Genomic DNA, 23682 nt, shown 5'->3' on the forward strand with positions numbered 1-23682 from the left:
AATGATACTTTAAGAGGACTGGTCTATCCCTTATTATTCCAAACTGCTGATTTGTCAAAGGTCACAATGTTTTTCTAAGCAATGACTACTATATTGCCATTCATACACCAGCATAAATAGTTGCATTTTAGTTAACTCTCAAAAATTACTAAAGTGATTGCTTATAGAATACAGTAACTGTCCACAGAGATAACAATTGACTTGCAAACTGCTAAGACATCACCTGTAGGAGCAAAAAAAATGAATGTGTGTGTGTGTCTGAAGTGAAAGGGCAGCATGAAAAACGCAACTTTGGAAAGTTTCCTTGTGCAAATTCAGTTCTGTTGGAGCACTCAAATTTGGGGGGAGGAAGATTTTGTCACTGTGCTACAGTGACGTCTCGAGTATCAAATGCAGCGTTCCAATCTGCTCACAATGGTTAACACAAAAGGTTAAATGGTCACAAGTAAAAGGGTTCCTTACAAAAAAAAAAAAAAAAAAAAAAGAAAAAAAGGAAAAAGAAAGAAAAAAAGAAAGAAAAAAAGGAAATAAAAATTATTTAGCAATTTGTGGATATAGTTAGAAAAAAAAAAATAGGGCAAGCGATTACTGTCCAGATGGCTTATGCTAGGCCACAAGACAAGCCACAGTTTGTATCTGCAAGCCATGCTAGTCCTTTTCTAGGGCAGGGATGTAGCACTGAACTCACTTCAGAACCTGCTATAGGTGTGAGCACCACATGGCTTCCACAAGGCATTTACAAATGTCCCTGTTAACAAGTGGCTGAGTCCATTGTGGAGAGAGTCAAGATGCTTCTGTCGTTGGCATAGAAGGGATCCGAGGAACTCCATGATCTAAAGTAACAATAAAAGAAAAGTTTGGCTGACTGGGAATTTACAATCTAGAGGTGAGGAATAAAGTCTATAAAAGTGAAAGATTAAAAAGTGTTAGGAGATTAGGCAAATATCACTCTTCAAAAGACTGATCTGTTAATTTTATGGAGGCACCTGCAATTTGTGCAAACCTTTCAAAACAGACTGCAATTAATCATGTCAGCTAACAGTTCTGTGTCTTCCTTTCTGGCAAAGTTTGCTCACAGCTCCAGGTATTTTCATCACTAAAATGACCATATGCCAGTTTTACAATCAAAGCTTTAGTTTTGTGCCTCAAGGAGAATCTGTTGCATGTGCAAGCTGAGGCACTGCAAGTGCTGTGATTTGATACAGCCCAAGGTCATTCTAGTAAAAGCCTTGTGGTACACACAGCTAACCTGGTAATGCAGGATTCTGCTGCTCTAATGTTAAACATCCAGACAGCCAGGAAGCCATTATTTCACCCTTTACTGTTAAAGGTAAGTTAAAATTTAAGGCATCAGGAAAACTACCTAACATGTCACAGCTTTTGAGTCAGATGGGATCTCACATTGTCTTTCTCTTAAGGGCGTCACTTATGAGGATGAAATACTGTTCTGGGTGGAACAATATTATAGGAGTGAATGTGCAAAGCTGAAAAAGAGAAGGTTGGAAGGAAGCAGGAAATCAAAACATAACAAACTTATCCTCTGAATTTGCCTCTGTCAGAAATCTGCTGTTTCTTTAGAACTTTTACATGCGGTGCTTTGACACGAGTACCACTAATGGGAGATCCAAACAACTCAGTAATGAATCCTACTGTACAAGAAATGGATGTGATCAAGCATTCTTAGTATTTTAGTGACTGACAAATTGACAGACAATTTAATGGAACAGACAGACAAAAATGCATTTTACTATACCACACCACACATTTGATATCCTAACTGCTGAACGACGCTATAGAAAATACTTCTCAAATACATTTTTACAAGCAGTAAATTAAGTACAAGAGACTCTATTCCTGTGTCCCGTTACTCCAAGCATTTATACACCTTTGATTCAAAGTTTCCACTGAAATTTGATATCTGACTTCATGTTCCATTACTGTATTTGACAGAATATCATATTTGACAGAATATCAGGAGCACTGAATGAAGCACAAGCTAGCGACATTCCGCAGCGCTCACACAGAAGACGTTTATCAGCATCACTTCATTCAACAAAAATCATTTGCAGCTACCTCCTGGTTGAATAAGAAGCTGGTTTATAAAGCACAAGTACTCAAAACACCATCCTGTTTGGGACTGTGCAATCTTTTGAATATACCAGCTTTCGGTTTAAAAAAAAAAAATAAAAATTCAGAGCAGCTCCAGCTTGTGAACAAATGCTAAATAATCGTACAAGCATTTTAAAATCACCAGATAGATTTCTTAACTGTACCTTCAGCATTTCACAACTTGCAACTGCCTCATGATTTTAGCAATCACAAACACTGACTTCCACATACTGGCAGGAAAGTAGTCTTATACCTTGACTTTTAGGTGAGGTTTTTAATGTCAGTGCTGAGTGGGAGGAACTGAAGGCATTGAAGAAAGCATGCAAGACTAAAATTCAACAACAAAAAGAGTCTTTTCTACTTGCACTGTATATAAATTTAAGTGAAACCAGAAGATGGTTCAGGATAATTTCAACCAGAGGCAGAAACAAAATCTACAAAACTTCAAGCCCTTATTGTAGCACCAACAGTTTTGCATATTCATTAAACATAATACTAACATCTGCGTTCTAATAACTCCAGAATTGCTCAGCTAGATGGAACTTTGTCTGAAAATTACACGAGGTAAGCAGAAAAGAAACCTGAGGGAGGAAAAAAAAAACAAAAAAAGCAGTCTTCAGTTTAATATTCTGTCAAATATGAGTTATCTTCAATAAATATTTGTAAGTAATAAAAGAAAGAAAATTGAGTGGGGGAAAAAAGAGGAAATTGTAAAAATGTAAATGCATAAAGACAGAATACCTACCTTACAAGACTACACTTTGGTAAGGCAAATGTTACCTAAAAACCTGCCTTATTTAGATAACAGTAAATGAAAAAAGTAGAATGAGAATCTCTCATTTGGAAAGCACAGTTTTACAGAGAAGTGGAAAAAAACCCACATCAAAAAAAACTTAAGAGTAACTGCTACCAAAATGCTGATTTTTAGACCAATTAAATGCTCACCTTATAGATTAAAAAGTCTATTAAATTGTTTATTTTATACACCATGCCCGCTTTCTATACAGCAAGAGTTTGAATTAAAAAGGTCCTTAATGATCATAACAGTTCATTTTTCATGTGGAATGAAACATTTTTGCATAATTGTACCCTAGATCTGTAGAAACATCGAATCATTTCATAAGCAAAGCCAGAAAAGAGAAACTGAGACCACAGACAGTGTTCGACACAAGAGTTCAGACCAGAGATGTACTACACACCAAGTCAATACCTAAAGGCAGAATCAGAACTGACAGAGCTTGTCAGTGAAAATTACCCACAGGAGATTTGTACTGAATGAATGATATCACAGCCTTTAACCAAGAGAGACAAAGTTCTTCAAACACAAAATGAGCTTCCTCGCGAATGTGTTCCTTGCCACTTTTTCAGGTTTGCCTTTTGACCACTGAAAGACCATGATATCATCCAGGGACTGAGAGACTGTGATGTACAAAAGACTATTTTTATTTCTACCCCCAAATATTTCCCTGTTTGTTAGCTATCCCTCTACCTGGCAATGGGGAGATGGCACATTAGCAGGTTTAAGTAAGAGCTTTTCTCACAGTTACGTTGACTGCAAGAGCAGTGTTGCTCCTCAGACATATTTGCTTACTCTAACGTTCTTTTATCCCACTGAGGGTTGTTTCACACCTGGTTTGTGAAGGAAAAAGATTTATTTAGCACATACTTTGGAATGGCACACATGATTTGGACAATATACCTTCTAGAACCAAAAACATGTTTAAAATTCTTAGGCTCTGCTCTGTCAATTACTCTGATTTTAGAAATAGATTATAAAAGTTATACTACAAAAATATTTCATCTTCATATCAATCAATGGCTGAAAGATTTAAGGACTCTCCTTCTGGCAATGAAATTATATTTAAGGAGGGGTGGGGAAGGAGTGTAGGCCTTTTGTATGTCTTCAGGAGTAATGCAAGCTCCAAGGTAAATCAAGAACGAAAGGGAAAAGTCTTTCGACTTTACAAACAACTCCTGATTTGTGAAGGTAAAAAAAAAAAAAATCATAAAAAGGAGAAAAAAAACAGCAGCAAGGCTTGATTTTCTAAGGAGGAGAATGTACAAATCAAGAGAAATTATGGAAGATACAACACAAGAACTTGGAGAGAGCCAAACTGAACATTTAAACAGGAACCATTTGGAAACCGTTTTTCCCCCCTCTGCATCCTGAAAGAAAAGCACCCAAAAAGAAACAAGAAACTAATCTTTCAGGATGAAAAAAAAAAGTACAATAAAGAGTTGCATTTTCTACTTAAAAAGAAGCAAAACCTGCAGCCAGTTTGCTACACATCTATTGCTGCAGGTTCATCAGGTTCCAGTTTATAGGAGACTCGTCTGCAGCAAAGGCTATTGAGAGAAATGCCACACCTGTTGACCCGGCTGGGACTACATCTTCCTATTAGTCGTTCCAGCATTCTTCTAACAGATGTGCATGCTGTTTCCCCATCTGAGAAGCAGCACATGGAGTCCAAGCAGTTGATACCTGAACCTGCCTCAGTAAGCTGGAAAGAGGAGATAAAAAAACAGACAAATAAATAAAGTCAGTACGCACAGATTCCAGCACTGAAGACGCTGTCAGAGAACGCTCAGGAAGAGCAGGTTTTCTTAAAGTTAGAGTGTTGAATATTTTTCAATTTTAAAGAATGACAATGATGAATAACATTACCAGATTCCTTCCTAAGGTGCATACACACTGAAATTTGATGTGCCCAAGGTTTGAATACAGCCTTGGTGAGCATAGGGAATTCCTTTAGCATCACCTCTGCTTCATGTTGTAAATAAACCGGTTAGCAGTTCTCTGCCTTTACAGCTGTAATGAATCTCTGGAGCAGAGTGTCATGCAGTTTAAGCTGTGATGCCTTGATTAACTTCAGTGGAGGTGTTGCAGGGAAATCCATCAAGAGAAAGCTTCAGACCAGGGCTGGAGAATACAATGCAGCAACCTGACTAAGTAACAATTTTTCCTCAACAAATGTGAAAGCAATCTCCTATAATAATTCACATTATACCATGAGCATAGATACCCTTAGCTTGGTAAGGAACAAAAACACATTCCTGATTTTATGAATACCTTTCATCTAAAAGCAAACAAGGCTGATGTTAGAAAGGTTTAGTCATGTTCATGCCAGCATGAAGAATAATTCAACATTAGCACAATAAACTTCCTATACTGTTCACTCCATAGGTGAGAAAAAGACCCAAAGAAAATGAAAGCAATAATACAGAGATGTATGGATTTGTGTTGTGTCATCTATCACTGTTTTATTTTTGCACACTAGTCAATCACAGCATAACTAAAATCTAACTGAAATCTAGTACTGATCGAGAGAGAATATCCAAAATTGACTTCAGTATCCTTTTAAAAAGGAAATAAGAATGTGGAATGCTGGGACTCTATTTTAATTTTCAACTCTCCACAACAGCTTCCTGTCAAACAAATGCCAAACACAGTGGGTAAATTTAAACATCCATTATCCTTATCTCAGTCTTAAAACCAGTGAATGACGAAATCTGGGAGGAGGCATCTTAATCTAGGACAGGCCACAGCTCACTTAAGAGATTCCCCCAGCTTTTCACCATGCGACCAAAGGTCACTGACTGTTTTTAAAGACTTAGTTTCCAACCCCAGTTTCTTCCATGCTACCCACACTTGCCCAACACTGCAAGGAAAGCAAAGAATCTGAGTTTCCCATGGGAATGGATTACTAGGAGTGGGTGCATTCCTTCTTAATCCCTCAAAACAGACAGCTGGACAGCTATAGCTGCATAACAGAACAATTTCTGTAGTACAAAGAAGTAGGTAACAGAAACAAGGGCATTTGGAAATCCAAGAGAAAAATTCCAATGGGTAGGACAAGGAGGAAGCAGCACACAGGCAGGAGCTTCCCCGCATCTCTTCCTATGCCTGCTCCTTCCTCAACTCTGTTGTGCATTCCCCATGCTGCCTCCAGATCTTCCCACTTAACGTGGATTGTCAGCTCACAGCTGTATGACCTTACAGAAAGCATCACAAACTGAAACCCTTGGAGGCCATGAATGAGTGCAGCAAGAAGACATGCTCCTGACCAACTTGCACTCATTTGGTAGGTCTTCTGGACACAAAATAAACATTTACTACGGCAATGAACTTCTGTAAATACCTAAGAGACAGGAACAGAAGCATTGCAACTGACAGGGGGTTGGTAAAATTAAAACAAAACACACCTTAAGAGAGCTTGAGTCCCTGAAGGCCCTTACTTGATGACCATCACATCTGGTCACAACTGTACTGTCACAGAATATATCATAATCTGTAACAGCACATTTGCAGCAGTGCAGTGCTAGCAAATATGACCTTCACACAGTTACTTCACACTGCACTCAGGGTATCAGAAAAGAAGCAACAATTCCTGCTAGGAGGTCAGAGAGCAAGCTGCCTGCTGCACATGCAGTGATCTTCACCATTGTGTCCACAGCAATATAAAACAAACTCTTGCAATTAGAATTTCAGAAAGAATATTTAGCCCATCCATTACCTTGAAGCAGACCATATACTATCTTTAAAGTCACTGTAAAAGCTCCTATTACAGTGGTTGTATGTAGGATCAGATGGACTAGACATTTTCTTAACCTAGAATCTGCTGACCTGAGAGCTAGCAGTCCTGGATATTACCCCAAGATTGGCAGAAAGAGCAAGTAAGAGTAACCCAAACTAGCTTCCAAGGAGTGAATCTCCAGCTCTGGGTTTTGGAGGGCTGGTGTCTTTTCTTCAATAGAATCTCCTTTGCTCTTTTCAAGTTACATACTCACAAAAGGCTAGAGACATACCTGAACACCAGTTTACGGAAAGTTAATACTACCCCTTTAAAAAAAGAACTGCAAATGTGAACTTACATAAGCCTGGAAACAACATTTATGTTTTATAAAATTCAACAGTTAAGTGTAAAGCAATACTGGGAAAGCATTAAAGGACAACATATAAATAAATTCCATTTTATGTGTAGATGTATCACTGCCTAGTGAACATGGATTTTTATATTTATAGCCACCAGCTGGAAGAAAGATACTTGGGATTATGCTAGAGAGTCCCTGTTCTCACTTTTCTCTCTGTACCAGCAATTATGATCACAAATTTGATATCAAAGTAAAACCTGACACAGCATAAAGCTCTCTAAAGACCTGAAACAAACCCTCAGGAAACAAAAAGCAGGAGAGTTAATGTTTTGAAATTTAAAAAAAAAAAATATATGGAGAAATATCTGAAACCATTCATATTTAGCCTGCAAATAAAATGTTTCATGAGGTAAGACCTGGGATCACAATAAATGTAATACTTTATATGACAATGGCCCATTTCATGTAGTAAAGCAAAAGCAACTGAAGTGCAGAATTAAAGAATGATTCAGCTTGATAAGGAAAAAAAAATATTAAAAAAAAAAATCAAACCCACATACTATGATGCAAATTTTCTGGTAAACAGCAAAAGTATGGGTGTTTTGGAGATGGCTCCATGACTGTCTAGATTTGATCTATGTATAAATATGATATATAGAAAACACACATTAGGGTAGAGTGGGAGTACTACCTAGTGAACGTAAGAACTGTCGGGTAGGCTAGATGGGTCTAGCAGTTGCCTATTGTCCTCCCCTCTGTGCCTGCTTTCAGCAAAGTCACATGCTGAGCTGACTGAACCCTTATCTTCTTCCATCTAGAAGGACAGAAAAGCAACAAATCTTATAAAGCACCATGCTTGCATTGCTTTAAAACAGTTACCATTTTTACATGAACTTTCACTTTACAGCTGTGTTCCCGAGAGAACAAGACATATTTCCATGGCAAAGAGGCAATTTTGAAAAGTTAATTGGTGGGTCAAACACAGTTTTGTCAGTGCACTAGAAGTGTTTGGGCTTTTTGCACAGCTCAGACTACAAAAGGGGAAACCCCATCAAATCTGAGAGCTATTCCAAGTTTTCAGATTTTGGAGGTTTATTTGTTTTCTCCCCTTCTAACAGAAAGGACCATTTCAGTCTGGTTGCCTTATTACAGGGTATTCTATATGCCACAAGACAGACATTTCAACTAAACATTGAAATCAAACTGCAATATACAGTTGGGATTTTGCTGGACAGGAAACACATCTAAGCCTGAGAGCACTGCAGCAGATTTCCCTGAGCCCAGGACCTAGCTGCCAACATGTCTGATGCCACACAGATGTTTCAGAAAGTATCTATGAGATGGTTATTACTATTCCACAATTAAACATGCTCCCTACTGTAAGGCTGACTTTCTTTAACCCTTAATATACTGTGTGTACCAAAATTACAAACAGTTAAAATTAAAATTTTAAAAGAAAACATAAGAAGGCTGACATGGAACAACTTCACTGGCACTTAATGCTTTCAACACTTTTCTAGTCTTTCTACTCCTCTTTGAGTCAAAGAAACTTCCAAATGCCAAATTACTTTGTAATTGCAAAGTCATCAGACAGGAGTACCTTCAGGTAAGTAAATATATGCACTTTTGTGACTGAAGGTAAATAGAAAGTAGTGTTTTTTCCCTTTTTTGGTGATAGATTCTATGGATTAGCTAACAGATCAGCACCACTCTTCTAACCATACAAAGCTGTAAAGGAAGAGATTACCCTTGGACAAAGCTTAGCACACTAAGATGTTCTAGTGTACTTCACCTGTGCAAATGCACATTTGCATCTGAATAGTCTACTTGGAAATGGTAGGTTGCTTATGCTGTAAAAGACACAGTAGTCTGTCCTTGACTTCTACACAGCTGGGTTGGGTCAGGTATGGCAGTTACCAAAAGGGGACTCCTATGAAACAGTAATAACAGCAAAATATACAGACAAGTAATGAAGGCCATAAAACCACGGCCTGGAGGTCTGTACACAGCTGAAGGAGGCAAATCAGTACAGAGGTGAAGGGAAAACAAGGCAGCAACAGACTCATGGCCCTGTGGATGGGGAAAGAACAGGGTCTTGGCTAAGCTAAAGCAAATGCTACAGCTTCAGAGTCTCAGATAGAACATTGTACATTGACAGCCTTCACTGTAAAATAAAACCCCTTTCTGTGTTTTACACTGCCCTAGTACTGTGCACAGTTGTATCACACTGTTCAAAGGTAAAAACATAGTTAATGCCAGCAGAATGTAGAGTTAAAACATCTGTTCAAGCAACACTTCTCACATATGGCTTAAGATTTCTAACAGTTCTTATGAAGCACAGACATGTATACACACATATGACCACACACAACATTGTTTACAAAGGCAAAACTGAAATGAGATACAATGGAGCCCAGTTAGTAACCTAAGACAGGTATTTCATATGTTCCAAGAACAGGAGAGACAGCTAGAGAGGAAAGAAGTAGCACTCAGTCAGTCTCCAGTTAAGCATGAAGCCTGTGCCTGACCTGTGCTGTCTGATTCCCTCTTCATCCCAAGTGACAGAGGCAACAGACAAGTTCAGAGGCATGAGTTTAACAGGCACACACAAGACTGCATTTCTGACTTACAGGAATGACATGGACATTAAAATAACCTAACCCAACCCTCAGAGCCCTGAACTGTACATCACAAATGTACTTGAACATTTTTTGCACACTGTGAAGGCTATAGACAGAAAAGTTCATCGTAACACCAAACTTGTCTTTAAATTTGCATTCATAAAGGTGTTCTCCTTTTGTCTATCACCAGAAGAGTAAGCACATGTGTGGAAGGAGGCACAATCAGCTTAAGGTGGTGCTACACTCACCTTGAGGTTTTTTAATAGACATATAACAAGCAACCAAAATCTGCCAAAGTCTTTTCATCAGTCTACATGCATTATGCAGTCACAAAGGATGCACTTGCTGGGTGGGCATGTACAAATCAGGTGTGACTGAACTGGCTGCCTACAGGTGCAGCTGTTTTGTTTCATGTTCCTACAGTCTTCCTTGCTTTCTCTGCTCTACTGCTTCTGGAAAATAGCTGCCCTGGACACCACAGAAACCAATCCATAATCCTTATTCCAAATTAGTTTCTATTTAGTACAGTGAAGTGAGAGTTTCCATCTACTAACTGATTTTCCTTTTTACTCTTTTGGGTCACGTATCCAGAGGATAGCCTCTGAACTTCATTGGAAGACTACAAATAAAGAAGAGAAATTCAAATATTTGTTTCTTCTTTACAATTTCAATGCACAGCAATAAAGCACTCAAGTGCTTGCACTTCAGGTACCTTACTATCTGATACACACAGAGTAAATATTCTGACATACTAGAGAATTGGATTTGCATAACCATTTGTTAGTCATAGGAAAAACAAATTTCTTGTTTTTGTCAGCTTCTTCCCTAAGTATAATATGAAGGCAATCCCCTCAAGTTAGCAGTCATTTTCCTGTTTTTAGTAACTACAGTGCTGCATTGCTAGACAGCTTTATTTTTCTTTCACCATCCAGTTGCATAACCCTTAAAACTTCTGGAAAGAAATCTTTTGTTATAAAACTTTTGGTGCAGACAATGATAATGCATCAAGCAGTTTACTACAATAATTCAGTGAGAAAACAAAGGTTTACTAAATTGCATTCATCCAAAGTTTTTAAAAGCTAACTTATTTACATGAACCTGATAAACCAAGAATTTTAAAGGCTAACTTTTAAGAGCTTTGGCACTGGAATCTCCCCAATATATTGCTACCTTTACTAAAATTCAAGAGGCATACTGCAGCTTGCCTGTTTTAAAGCTAGCAAGTGCTGAATTTAAAACAGAGCAAAACAAGAATGTCCCAACACTACCTCCCTGGGGTGTCTGGAAATCTAAGCTGCTATGTTTCACAGTGGGACAATTAACAGCTAAACACAACAGTCATTCCAAATTTCGCCTTGCTGTGCACTCTCACTGGCAATACAAAGCTTTTCTCCTCCTCCTTTAAAAGGACTTGGATCATCTGTTTCAATTAACCACTAACCATTCTCTGCTAGTCCTTTACCATGTCAGCTTCCCATCAGCCACTTTCTCCCAGTTAAAGAACAATTAAGTCCCCTAAATGCAGGTTGGTTTCTACTCCTTGCATCTATTTGCACGTTTTTGAACAACAGTCGTTCAAAAATATATATCTAAAAGGAATCAGTTCTTTGCAGTTATTCCTGCTGTAGAACATAGAAGTAGATTAAGAGTGGGATAAAACATCAAACAGGTTGAGACATTATTGATGCATATGAATGTTTTAGTCTTACAAAAGAGAATCAGCATTTGATAGCATTTCAGGTACTGAACTCAGTGCGTTTGAAGCGTTTCAGAATCATAATGGTTCTCCTACACAGACCCCATGTAAGCTTTGATCTTTTTTTTTTTTTGAACAATTTTCTAGGACTTTGTAGCCAAATGCCTGTAGGAATATGTATCTATAACACATTGAAAACAAACAACACTCACTTTATAGATGCACAAAACAAACACAAAAAGCTTTAGCTGCACAAGTGGATGTGCACGCCCAAACTTAAAACATTTTCTGCTCTTTCAACACAAGTAAAGCAAATTAAAATGGGCAAAGAACTTGCAGGAAATTGCTGCCTGAAATACATGGATCTTCCTGGCACAGCCTTATGAAGCTGAAATTATCCAGCATGCAAAAAGCACTGTTAATTTGGATCATAAAGAAATTAAAAGCATCATAACCATGCTAGAAACTGTGATTAATTAAAGAATGGATGCAAGAAGAGCTAGATCTGTATTCTGAAAAGTTGAGCATCATGCTAGGGATGTTTTTGTCCTAAAAGCAGCACATCCAACACATGCTACTTAGGAGAAGCATTTGGCTCAAAAACACAGAGCAAAGCCAAGAAATAACCAAACTGAATGTATCTGCACTGCAGGTATTGCCCTCTCAACCCACTAATAGTCATGCCTCTTCCATCTCTCTCAGCACTGGTTAGTTCACCTTCAGCATGCAAAGAGTTGATGAGGAACTGTCCCCTCCTACTCTACCTAATTTTGCTCAGCTGATTCCTTGCCCTGGACAATGGCTGCAGTGCGATGAACTCGTCACTTAAAGCAACTCTGTTGGAGTACATCTACAATTGGACAGAGAAGGGATGGAACATACATGTCAGTAAGTAGCAGCAGTCATTTTCTGAGAGAAAGACACAGGACAAGACATTGTTATTTAAGTGGAATACACATCATATACAGAACATAAGCCTGGTACCTTCAGGACAGCTCCTGGGATCATCACAGCCAGTTCTTGTTTGGCAGTATACCTTCTTAAGTATACCTTAGCTTTCAGACTGAGGAAAAGGATCTGTACACTTCTGCACCTAAACTATAACAGACACCTTTACTCAGGATTACCTTTCTCCCTTCAGTAGTGCTGTGATTTATATTTACCCAAAGATTTACATTTTGACTCAGCTTTACCTTATTGGCCACTTCCTCCTATATATTTCTGTAGCAGATCTATAGTCAGAAATTGCTAGAAGCTACTTCAGGGCAACAGACCTAAGTCAAACACAGTAAGATAGATTTACTAGAAATTTTAAACAAATCTAATGAGGTATAATCACAAAATAAGCATTCTGTCACTTCTTGGCAACAAATGTTCTGAACTGGTCATATGTTCATCTTCACTTAAGTCTACTTCCTCACAAGAAGAGTAGCCAATGAAATTCCCTTGGGCTGATTGTCCCATTAAAAACAAGAGTGGGGAAATCTCAACAGATCAATCTCAAGAAAGGAACAAACTCATGCTTTCTTTTCACAAATATGTTGTTAACTATGACTTTACTATCAGACACACAAGAGAAACTACTGAATGGCTGCTGAGGCATTTCTGGTCAAATCAGGTTTTGGATCCCTCAACTTTGCAGTATCAGGAATGAAGTTGTTAAAAAAAAAACAAAAACCTTTACATTTTGGTAAACACAGATCCTAATGCTGACACTGTCAAATGGCAAAACAGAATGTGAACAGGAAAAAAGATGACTGCTAGAAAAATACAAAGCAAAATCCCCATGGCTATGAATCAAGCTGCAGCCACAGGAAAGGTGTCAGACATTCATCAAGATTCCTTCTTAAAAATAAGAAGTCCAACTGTGACCTTGGCAACACAACTAATGGAAGCAAACTGAACCCAGAAATTCTTTAGAATTGATTCAGAAATCAAGAGAATGCAAGAACTAGTATATGGATAAAGCTAGGGAAAAATGATGTAGCCTTTTTGTTTTCTAATTCATGTACTTTAGGAACATGAGAAACCTCAACAACCACATCAACACACTGCCAAATAGGAATAGCTAATGTAAGGGAAAGAAGGAAAGGGAAGTGTTTGATAAATATTGCTTCTAGTTTTCATATAAAAAAGTAAATAAGTATCACTACCTATAGAATTCTTCCTGTACTGAGATTCCCTAATCCAAAAAGTGCAGTAACATGCAATTAAGAGTCTTATCAGGTCTAGCTGAATAGCTTTGTGAAAGCTAGTGGCTACTTAACTTGGTTTTTAGCTATCAAATTCCAAGACTGGAAAAAGCAGCTACTGTTCTAGTTTTGAAAAGGGACTAAGGAGTCATTTTGGGTAGCAATAAGTTTGTCAGCATTGATGTTGATCCTAGGAAAATTAAGAGAATATTTCACATGTTTTGTTTTGATTTTTTTTTTTAATACACAAATTAGAAGGGTAATACAATTTATGTAAGTCAACATTCACTTACATGAAAAATAATTACAAGGGTAGATGCTAAAAGTACCAGTATTGACGTAATGGAGTTAAAGAGTAGAGCACACAGCTCCGTGCAATTTGGATTAAGCAACTAGGACAGCACAAAATCAATGTGGCACACAAATGGGCTAAAAATCACTAACATATTTTAGAACACAGCTGCATGTGGGGATATCTTTGTCAGCTGGGTTCTTCATTCACTTTCACATTGTTTTTAGCCCTAAGCTATCCGACCTCACATCAAGGACCTGGAAGAAACTAATATAATCACTTTCAGATGAGAAAAGGATGCAGAAGATAAGGAGTTATTGATGTGTAATATTCTGTACACTGAATCCAGCTTGGGGTTTTTATTATTTGCATGCTTGGAACGGATATATTCTGTGCTGGAATACTGTGTCCACTGCTGAAATCCAGAACTTAAGATGAGGTTGAAAAAACGTGAAGATTAGAAGAGAAATAAGAATCACTACAAGACTGGAAAATAACCCTTTTGACAAAAGATTTAAGGCTATCCTACTATCAGTGACAAAATTAACTTGATCAAACCTAACTGTGAATTAAACAAGCAACTGTTAAAAGAAGGCTTTTCAGTTTGGCAGAAAAAGTATAAAGAGAAAAAATGCTGGGAAGTGAAACTAGGGACAGTAACTATTAGACCAGGGTCTAATGGGTCAGGATGAAAAAGTATAAAGAGAAAAAATGCTGAAAAGTGAAACCAGGGACAGTAACTATTAGACCAGGGTCTAATGGGTCAGGATGAAAAAGTATAAAGAGAAAAAATGCTGAAAAGTGAAATCAGGGACAGTAACTATTAGACCAGGGTCTATGGGTCAGGATGATATCTTTGTAACTGTCACTAAAAAGAAAAAAAAATCCTGCCCAACACAGATGAGATATTTACCTAAAAGAGAGCCTAGTTTCAACAGGATGGTTGCACATGGGTTTTACAGCCTTTGTCAGGCAAAAGGGAGCTTCTATTCTCACAGTGTATCTTCAGACCTCTTCTATGAATTTATGAAAATGCCACATGGGTAATTCTCTTTCAGTACCTAATCAACAACCAAATACACAGCATATGACACAAACAAGATTGAAGAGACACTAATTAAAACATGTCCTACTAAAGTAATTTCTTATATTATTGTTTTTGTCACATTTTAAGAACTATTCAGTGCCAACTGCAGTTGAAAAGAGAGCTTCTAGTATCTAGAAATTCTTTATAGAACCTTTACAGTGGTACAAAAAGAGGTAGCATGATCCACTCATACAGTTGCAAGTCAAGGTGCGAAAGACTAAGTGGCCCCTTTATAATTAATGCTACTATTTCTAACATCAATTACTTAAACATAAATGTTATTTCCTTGTTAAATGGTGTCTTTTTTTTCTTTTTAATTTAAATGAACAATTATCTTTTGAAATGGCAACGCTTTTGTGCATTAAACATGACAGTAATGGAAGAGGGTAATTAAAAATCACAGGAAAATGATTAGCTTATGAGATATATTTTTAACAAATATGTTCTTTTAGCTATTGATCAAGTTGGATACAAAAGCATAACATTACCTGAGCTTTCTCAGTACTTGTTGGTTGTAGATGTCTGTACAGCACTTTCTTCACAACATCAATAAACAAACAAGCAACTACTATGAGGATTATGGCAAACCAAGCAGAACCACTTGACAACAGTTGAACAAATACAAAGTACATGTCCTGGGTATGTAAAAATGGCCTGAAATTTTAAAAGAAGTGACAATTATTGAAAGGATCTTCCAGACACAAAAGTACAGCTGGCTCAAGTGCCTGTTATGTTCATCAAGTAGCAAATCCCTCAGGACATAGTTACAACCGCATCTGTCCATGAGGAAGTCTAACAATTCGTGGACCTGACCCGCAAAGAAACTCTGGGGAAGAAGGTTACCAAACTCTGGAGGGAAGCCTCCTGGTTTAGTTTTCAATCATTTTGCAGGAAATCATCCTATCCCTCCAAGAGCCCAAATACATTAAAGAAATACATCACTTTACTGATTCAAACGACAGCATTTTAATTTATTGCAAACGTTTACCTATCCAGCACATCTCAGAACCTATCTACTTAGCATTTATAGTTACAGGCTGCTGGAAACAAGCTGTCCTTGAGTAGAGGACAGCTTAGCAGCTTTGCTCAAAGTTCTAAAAGAACCACCAAAAATGAGTGGTCAATTTAGGTTTAAAAATTTATTTTCTGACGCCTGTCACAAAATTAAGAGCAAGATGGTAGAACATAATACTACTATTTTTTCATAGGTGCTGTAGAAAGGAGTGAGGGAAAAAAGTTAATAAATAAATCACTCACCAGATAATTCCTCCATAAAACAAGGAGAATATGAAATAAAATACAATGGATCCCCAAGTAACAAAATGGTTTATCCATGTCCAGAAGTGAGTTTCTAGTGCCATCTAAAACAAAGATAACTTCAATTAACTTTTTACTCCTACTCCAACAGAAAACTATAAATACTGGTCTGAATGTACTTAGGAACTTTCAGCTCAAACACTAAACATTATTGTAACATGCAAAAAGTGTGAAGATAAATTTCAAACACCGTTGAAACTAAATATTAAAAACACTTATCTGGAATCCTCAAGAATCAACTACTTCTGTATAACTTTTGGATTGATTTTAAGGTATTATTCTATTATATATTTGCTTACATTTCCAAATACAGAATTAATTAGTATAATTTCATACCTTCATTGTAACGGTGATAACCATAACAGTGAAGACCAAAGTACCAAATGTCCAGTTCCCAAACATCTAAGAAAATGGCAAGGCAAAAATCATGGCAGAGAAAAACAACAACAACAAAAAAAACTGTTAAGAGCATTTACAGTAAGCTAGATCCTTCTCAAGTCAGCTACACTAATGAAACAAGTCTGTGGACATAAGCTTGTGACAACTAATCATTGTCAAAAAGCAAGAAGAATACAACACAAACTACTAGGAAAAAAAAAAAAGCTTATGTAATAGCAAAATTCACAACCCACAAGTCATCTTTCTTCTTGGTTTAAAACAAATTGCCATAAAAGCTGAACATGAAGCATGAATGAAGTCCAGAATAGTAACATAAAATGATAGGAAAATTAAGATCTCCATTTGAACAATTAAGTATAAGCATCCAAATGAAAGCAAGTATTGAGTAGAATGTATTCACTTTAATGTAAGTGCAAAAAACACTTTGAATTTAAATATTTCCAGATTCAACATGCAGCATCATCTGAAAGTTTACTTTTTACCTCAAGCACAATTTCACGATTCAAAAATAATGGTGCCATTGCATTTTTCAAATAAAACTCTAAAGAAAAGACACTTTGTTTCAAGGCTAATAAACACAAAATCAAGCTTCAATTAAAAAAAAATGCTCTATGTGGTCACTTTTGTATTCTCTTTTCTATGTAAATTAGGCTATCAAAACTCTGAACAAGCTCTACAACAACAAAATCTCAGCTCTGACAACCAAGCAGGGTTGCTGAGTTTGTAATCTATCTACACACGTGCTACTCAAAACACACACTGCCATTCTACAATAGGTCTGACTGCTCTGCTCTTGTAAGCAGTCTGGGTGCTGAAACTGAAGGCATTGCTGGTTTGTAGCTATTTTTGCCAGGGACATACTGAACAACGAGGACATCCTCAACTCTCTATTTAACAGTAGCAAACTAAGCAAGCAAGGAGAAAGGTACTACATGCAGACAGGCAAAGTCATCCTAGAGCTGATTTGTTCATAACAGCACAGGGGCATGGAACTGGGATTCACACAGTTGTAGTCCTTGTTACAGAGCTCTGACCCAAAAAAAAAAAAAAAAAAAAATAAAAATCCCAATGGCCTGGTGATAGATCTCACAACTGCTTTTCTCATCTTTACACAAGGTGTAAAACTGAGGCAGCCATCAGTCTGGATTTACCGATCGTTTGAAGTATCTGTTATAACACAGCTTCTGAAGCCTTCTATTTGCTTTTCATACTGATGGCAATCTTTAACAAGACATATGCTTGCTATTAACTGCTACAGTAATAACCTCACAATAAAATTAGCAGACTAACTGCTCCTGAGTGACCTGTGAAAGAAAGTGTCTTTGCTAACGCTGCTCTCAATGGCCAGAGTTAGAATGCAAAACGTCAACAGGTTCTTGCCACCATTTCATTTTTGAACACATTGACACTAGTGATGCTGCATCCTTTAATCCTGTGAAGTAACAGATACAATATTTTGTATCTCCTCCTCTTCTAAACTCTTACCATTTGCCTGTTAGGTTTCAATATCTGACGACATGCACAGCATGAAAAAGGTGGGGAGAAAAAAAGAACTAAAAGATCAAGTTGTTGCACAATGCATTGAGGTAAGCCTAACAAACCACCAGCATTAAGAAATCATTTACAATCCTTTCCATTCTGTTTCATTCCAAACTGAAAGCTTGGAACTAAAATGCAACGTCTTGCACTAACACTACCCTCGTTGAGGACTTCATACACAAAAGCACTTCTTCAAACTTCTCTTGCTCTTAACTTTGGCTTTTCCAGGCACATATTAAATTTGCAACATTACTTTATGCACCACATATATTTTACTGCAATACACAATGCTACCAGTTCCAATAACTATTTCTTAGCAAACACAGATAGATGAAGAGTTATTCCAAATAAAAACTTTGAAGTCACATCACAGAAAACATGAGAAGCCCAAGAGAATCTAAAAGCTTTATTTGCAGTACGCTCATTCACTACGTATATGTAAAAAACCTTGAGGATAATTTATACAAGAAACCATTGAAAGGACCTTCTCCATAAAGTCTACATTAACATACTGTTCTAGACTTATACTATATAACCTGCTCCTCAAAATAAGCATTCATTACCTAATATTTTTTAAAGCCTGTGTCTGCCTTGTGGACCTTTAGTAAGCAATACTGAAGTGAGGTGCTTTGATAAAGAAGACAGATGCACATAAATGCACCTGCTTCACAGTGTGGAATCACATTTAGAAGAGTACTGAAGGTCCTTTACCAAAGTCACACAGCTTGTAACAAATGACAAGAGGACACTCTTACAACTCATGCTCAGTGGTAAGAGAAACACAACTATTTTAAAGTTCTTATGTTTCAATGTCATGATGAAATAGGTACCTCCCCTAGCTGCACCATTCTCCCTTTATTGCTTTTCTCTGCAGGGATGCTGATCACTAACTCACATGCTCTCTGATTTTAGTCACTCAAGACAATCCTGATCGTTGTACAGTGTTACAAGCAAAACCTTTCTTTGGCTAAAGTTCCTGAGCTCCTGAGTACTCCCCATCACCAGGTGACCACTGAATACTCCATGATGCTATTTTTGCACCTTGTGTCAAAACTTGCAACACTGCCAAGCACTACCCAAGAATCAGCACCCTTCATTCAGCAGTGAGAAAGGCATGAGAGAAGCAAATGTATTTTTCCACTGGCACATGTAACAGTTGTGTAAGAGAAAAATCAGTATCTAATTGTTCTAAAGTGGGTTGACTAACTCAGAACCAGGGAAAATGAGGGAGAAAACTTGCATGGGTTTTATCCACACTTCAGAGGTTTTTTGTATAAGGTTTTAAGGTCTTTAAAATAGTCAAATTAGTATTTCATTAAAGTTATTGTCTTTAAAGGATTTATTGAATAAAAGCATCTTGTATAATTTTTTTTTTTTAAATTCTGAGTAATTAAAGCAACACATTTTTGGGAAAAGCTTCAAGAATTTTGGCAACTTTCAGATTTAAGCCTAATTTTGTAACTGATGCTAAAGAGAAGCCATTGTTTGACACTACAATTAAGTCTAATTCATAATGACTTTTGAATGAATGAATCAATTCTCATTTACTGAAGTAATAACACAGGATTTTGACAAAAATGGCATACAAAATAAAACCACATTTAAGCAACCATAACACATGTATTGTCTAGAAAACATGCTCTTTATGGACATATACTTCCTCACAACATGTCTTTATAGTTTCCAAACTAAGAAATGTTACTTTGAGAGCACACATGAATACGAATACTGGCAAAGCATCTTTGGTAATTATGTGATTCATTAAAAAAAAAACAAAAAAAACCAAACCACAAACCAAAAAAAAACACCACCACCAAAACCAAATAAAAGATCTTAAGATTTTTCTTACATAAGAGGATAAAAAAAACCCAAAAATTAAGAAATAACACTAAAAAAATACAGTGGCAGAATAATTCTTATGATGTACCTGGCCATTTCCCAGCAGAGAGGTGTCTTCTCCCATTAGTAGATAAGAGCCATAAAAGAAAACAAATGCATGGAAAAAGCCCAAGATGGTCCAGTAAAGAAATGGTTTAAACCCCAGATGGGCATTTTTACTGATGTCTCTGCAGAAATAAAACAGATTTGGGATTTCAGATTGTCTTTACATAAGCCATCAGCTGTTCACATTGCATGCCTGCTACTGCTTTGAATAAATATAACTTTCAGCTGCACCAAGATACACTTAACAAATGCTGACATATATAAAAAAAAAAACTCCCCCAAAAGATAAATCATTAAAAAAAAAGAAAAAAAAAAACTCAGAGAGCTCTCATGATTTGCCTCTGTTTTATGCAGGCATCACCAATGGCAAGGGTCTCTAATGAGTCAAATTCAGAATAGTACAAACTAGAAATCTTCTCCCTTGAGGTGGAATTGTAAGAGGATGGAAAAGCCAGATCTGATACTTGCCCCTTGTTCTGTTTAAAAGACCTTTAGGGAAAGAGAAACATCTCTTTTTAACAAAAATATTTACATTTCTCAAAAAAAGTAGTATGCGTTACCACTGGAAAGACATTTAACAATATAGGAAATGACTTCCCTTCTTAGTAAAGCATTTTTTGTGATGACTGCCCTAATCACAGTGCCCTAGTTCTTCATTTGCATGTCTGAGTGATTTTCACCTCCTACATAGGAGAGGACAGAAGAGAAGGCTCCCAATCATGGAAGCTGACCACATGCTTAGTTCTCTTCTAGTCTTAACATGACTGATATAAGATGTTTCTCTTCAAATACTCATGTTAATTTATAGGATGAAAAATATACAGCTGCAGTTCCTTCTCATGAAGTGTTACTAAAAACTGTAGAAATTACTGTTACAGTTTTAAGACTGATATCTTAATTGTAAAGAAGTTTTCCCGAGAGTTTGAGTGCTAGGGATGGGCAGCTTTTAGAGACTGGACACAGAATAATGCAAGATAAGTTTATTTCATTCCATTGGCCTGCTAAATATCTTGTATTTTGAGCACAAGCTTGTTTTTCTCTCTTCTGGGTTGGCTCTGCTTGGCTTCTGGCTTCTCTGTCCTTACATGCTGCCTGACCAATCTGCTGTTTGGGCTATAAGATACTGCAGATAGAGAGATAGCTGGGGTTAGCTGCAATACGCAGCCCTCTGAGCCCTTTTGTATCCAGAGAGAGCTGGTGAGAGAGCTGAATTTTGTATAAGGGAGGGTATTGTGGTGTTGTTAAACTGTAAATTTACATGGTTTTCTTTTTTTGTATATGTTTATTGCCTTTTATACTTTTATATTTAGTCTGCTTTTTGTAAACACAATTTCATTTTACTTCCAAAATTCTGAGTCTGGTAAATTTGCTCCTCGGGCTACATTTCCAAACTGTTGGGGGAGGGTCTAACCCAACCCACCACAATTATAGATTAAAAAAAAGATACAGTAGGAATGCATAATAGCAAGTTCAGACTTGTGTAGGTGCCATGATTGTGGTAAAGGACACAGCCCTGTGGCTACAGGTAAGCTATACGTACCGATAGAGCACAGGTTTGCTCTGCAGTACATGCGGATGCACATGCTGTTCAAAAAGACTGTAGATGAGGACAGGCAAGGAAGTGAAACAAATATTGTACAAAGTCAGGTATACACTGTCATAGAGCGTCTGAAAGTGGAAACAGAAAGCATTTTTTGAGTCTTGCAAAGAAAAAAAAAAGTTCGTTGTATTTCGTATCAAAAGTTATTTAGCCTGCTAATAGCGGCAACAAACCCCATTAATTAGGTGAATTTGCTAGTTACTAAAAACCTATCCTCACATAACCATCTAGCAACATCAAGCCATCAAATACAGAAAATGAAGCAGGGTATGTATTAAGGGCAAAATCCGGTGTAGCTTCATAGATTCATAGAATGGTTTGGGTTAGGAGGGACCTTAAATCAGATCATCTAGTTCCAACCCCTCTGTCATGGTCAGGGATACCCTCCACTAGACTAGGTTGCTAAAGGCCTCATCCAACCTGGCCTTGAACATCTCCAAGGAGGGGGCATCCATGACCTCCCCAGGCAACCTGTTCCAGCATCTCACTACCCTTACTGCAAAGATTTTGTTTCTCATATCTAGTCTAAACTTGCCCTCCTCAAGCTTCAATCCATTCTCACTCATCCTATCACAACAAGCCCTTGTAAGAAGTCCCTTCCTGGCTTTCTCAAAGGCCCCCTTCAGGTACTGGAAGGCCACTGTAAGATCTCCCCAGAGCCTTTAGCCCAGAGTTCTTTACCTTTTCTTTCAGTTATTTACCCTGTATATTTCATATGCATGCATTTAGCATGGCATCAAATACTTACTTGTTGTGAAAACAAACAGAAGAACTGATATAAAAATTGTGGTGTAATAAAGCACACATTCTGAAAAAAAAATAAAAGTGAAGGAAACAGTTAATCCTCAGTATATGGCTCACAACCCTCAAAGACATTACTAACTCTGGCAAGCTGGTAAGAATACACATGGAGAGCATAAAGCATTTCAGCACTGTTTGCATTTGGCAAAGCAAAGCAATAAACTTTGCTTGAGAGTTGATTTTGTTTCTCCTTTGGGACAATAGACCTGAAAATTATAAACATAATTATATGTGTTTGTTGAACAGATCTCCTTATGGAAGTACAAATAGTGTTAAATGAGAGAAATCCATCCGTTTCCCACTCAGTCTCTTTTCAGGAATTTATTTGCAAAATAACTTCCACATCTCATTCAAGAAAGCCTGTGCCCTGCTCACGTCAGATTTTTGCATGGGAATAGACAAAAACTAAAACTTAACACCATCTTTAAATGGAAATAAACAGAAGAAGATAAAAAGTGTCTTGGTGGCCAGTGATAGATGTCAGATAAATTTCAAGATAGATAGTGAATGTTGACTTTTTATCAAAACTGACAACCAAGTTAAAAAAACAAAACAAACCCCAGACACTTTAACATTTAATACCCAACCTAGGATTGAGATCCCTGGCCCATGCTCCCACTTCTCCTCCTAGCTGCTGTTCCATGCCTATAGCTTCTTGATGGGTGTCCAGATATAACTCAGTCCCTGGCGCTTACTTCCCTTGCAGTGTTTCACCTCAGAATTTTTTAAATCAAGGCTGGGAATACATTCTGATTTGAGTTACAACAGAACAAATTCTGTTCAGGGATTTTACTTTTCAGCTCAGTATCTTCTAAGCAGCTGCACTTTCTGAAGTTAATGGCATATTTTGACAGACAGTGTCTGCTTCTAGCAGTGAAAATGCTCAATGTTCATAGTCAGTACCAAGGACTGGTGTGCAGACCAAGGCCACTGCTACCTCTTGTGTGTCACTTTGAGGGTGTAAAAGGCTGCACCTGTAGGGAGAAGCAGACAGGACAGATGGCCCTAAATTGACCAACAAGGTATTCCATTCCCTCTGCAACATCTTTGGTATATGAGCTGAGGGACTAGAGTCAAGCTCTTCTTCTTCAACTGTCTGTTCTGCCTTTGATTCTGATCCATGAGTTCCTGAATTTAGTTCCTATCTGTCCCTGAATCCTGTCTGGGACTTCTGCCACAGCATCAGTGGTGATGGTGAGTAACTTCCACCAGG

General features: G+C 37.4%; 1 protein-coding gene across 1 annotated transcript in view; it reads right to left on the reverse strand.

Moving 5' to 3' along the window:
- Positions 1 to 751: 751 nt before the first annotated feature.
- ATP11B (ATPase phospholipid transporting 11B (putative)) overlaps positions 752 to 23682 on the reverse strand; it is a 63085-nt gene continuing 40154 nt past the window's right edge. Inside the window, exons 23-30 of the mRNA XM_054385752.1 lie at positions 22417 to 22476; positions 21609 to 21736; positions 20052 to 20190; positions 16523 to 16588; positions 16127 to 16230; positions 15358 to 15523; positions 4477 to 4610; positions 752 to 833 (exon numbers count right to left, since the gene is read on the reverse strand). Of these exons, the coding sequence (XP_054241727.1) occupies positions 752 to 833; positions 4477 to 4610; positions 15358 to 15523; positions 16127 to 16230; positions 16523 to 16588; positions 20052 to 20190; positions 21609 to 21736; positions 22417 to 22476 (879 nt within the window). The remainder of the gene's footprint in view (positions 834 to 4476; positions 4611 to 15357; positions 15524 to 16126; positions 16231 to 16522; positions 16589 to 20051; positions 20191 to 21608; positions 21737 to 22416; positions 22477 to 23682) is intronic.

This window comes from Indicator indicator, chromosome 13, assembly GCF_027791375.1.
Source record: "Indicator indicator isolate 239-I01 chromosome 13, UM_Iind_1.1, whole genome shotgun sequence".
NCBI classification, from domain to species: domain Eukaryota; kingdom Metazoa; phylum Chordata; class Aves; order Piciformes; family Indicatoridae; genus Indicator; species Indicator indicator.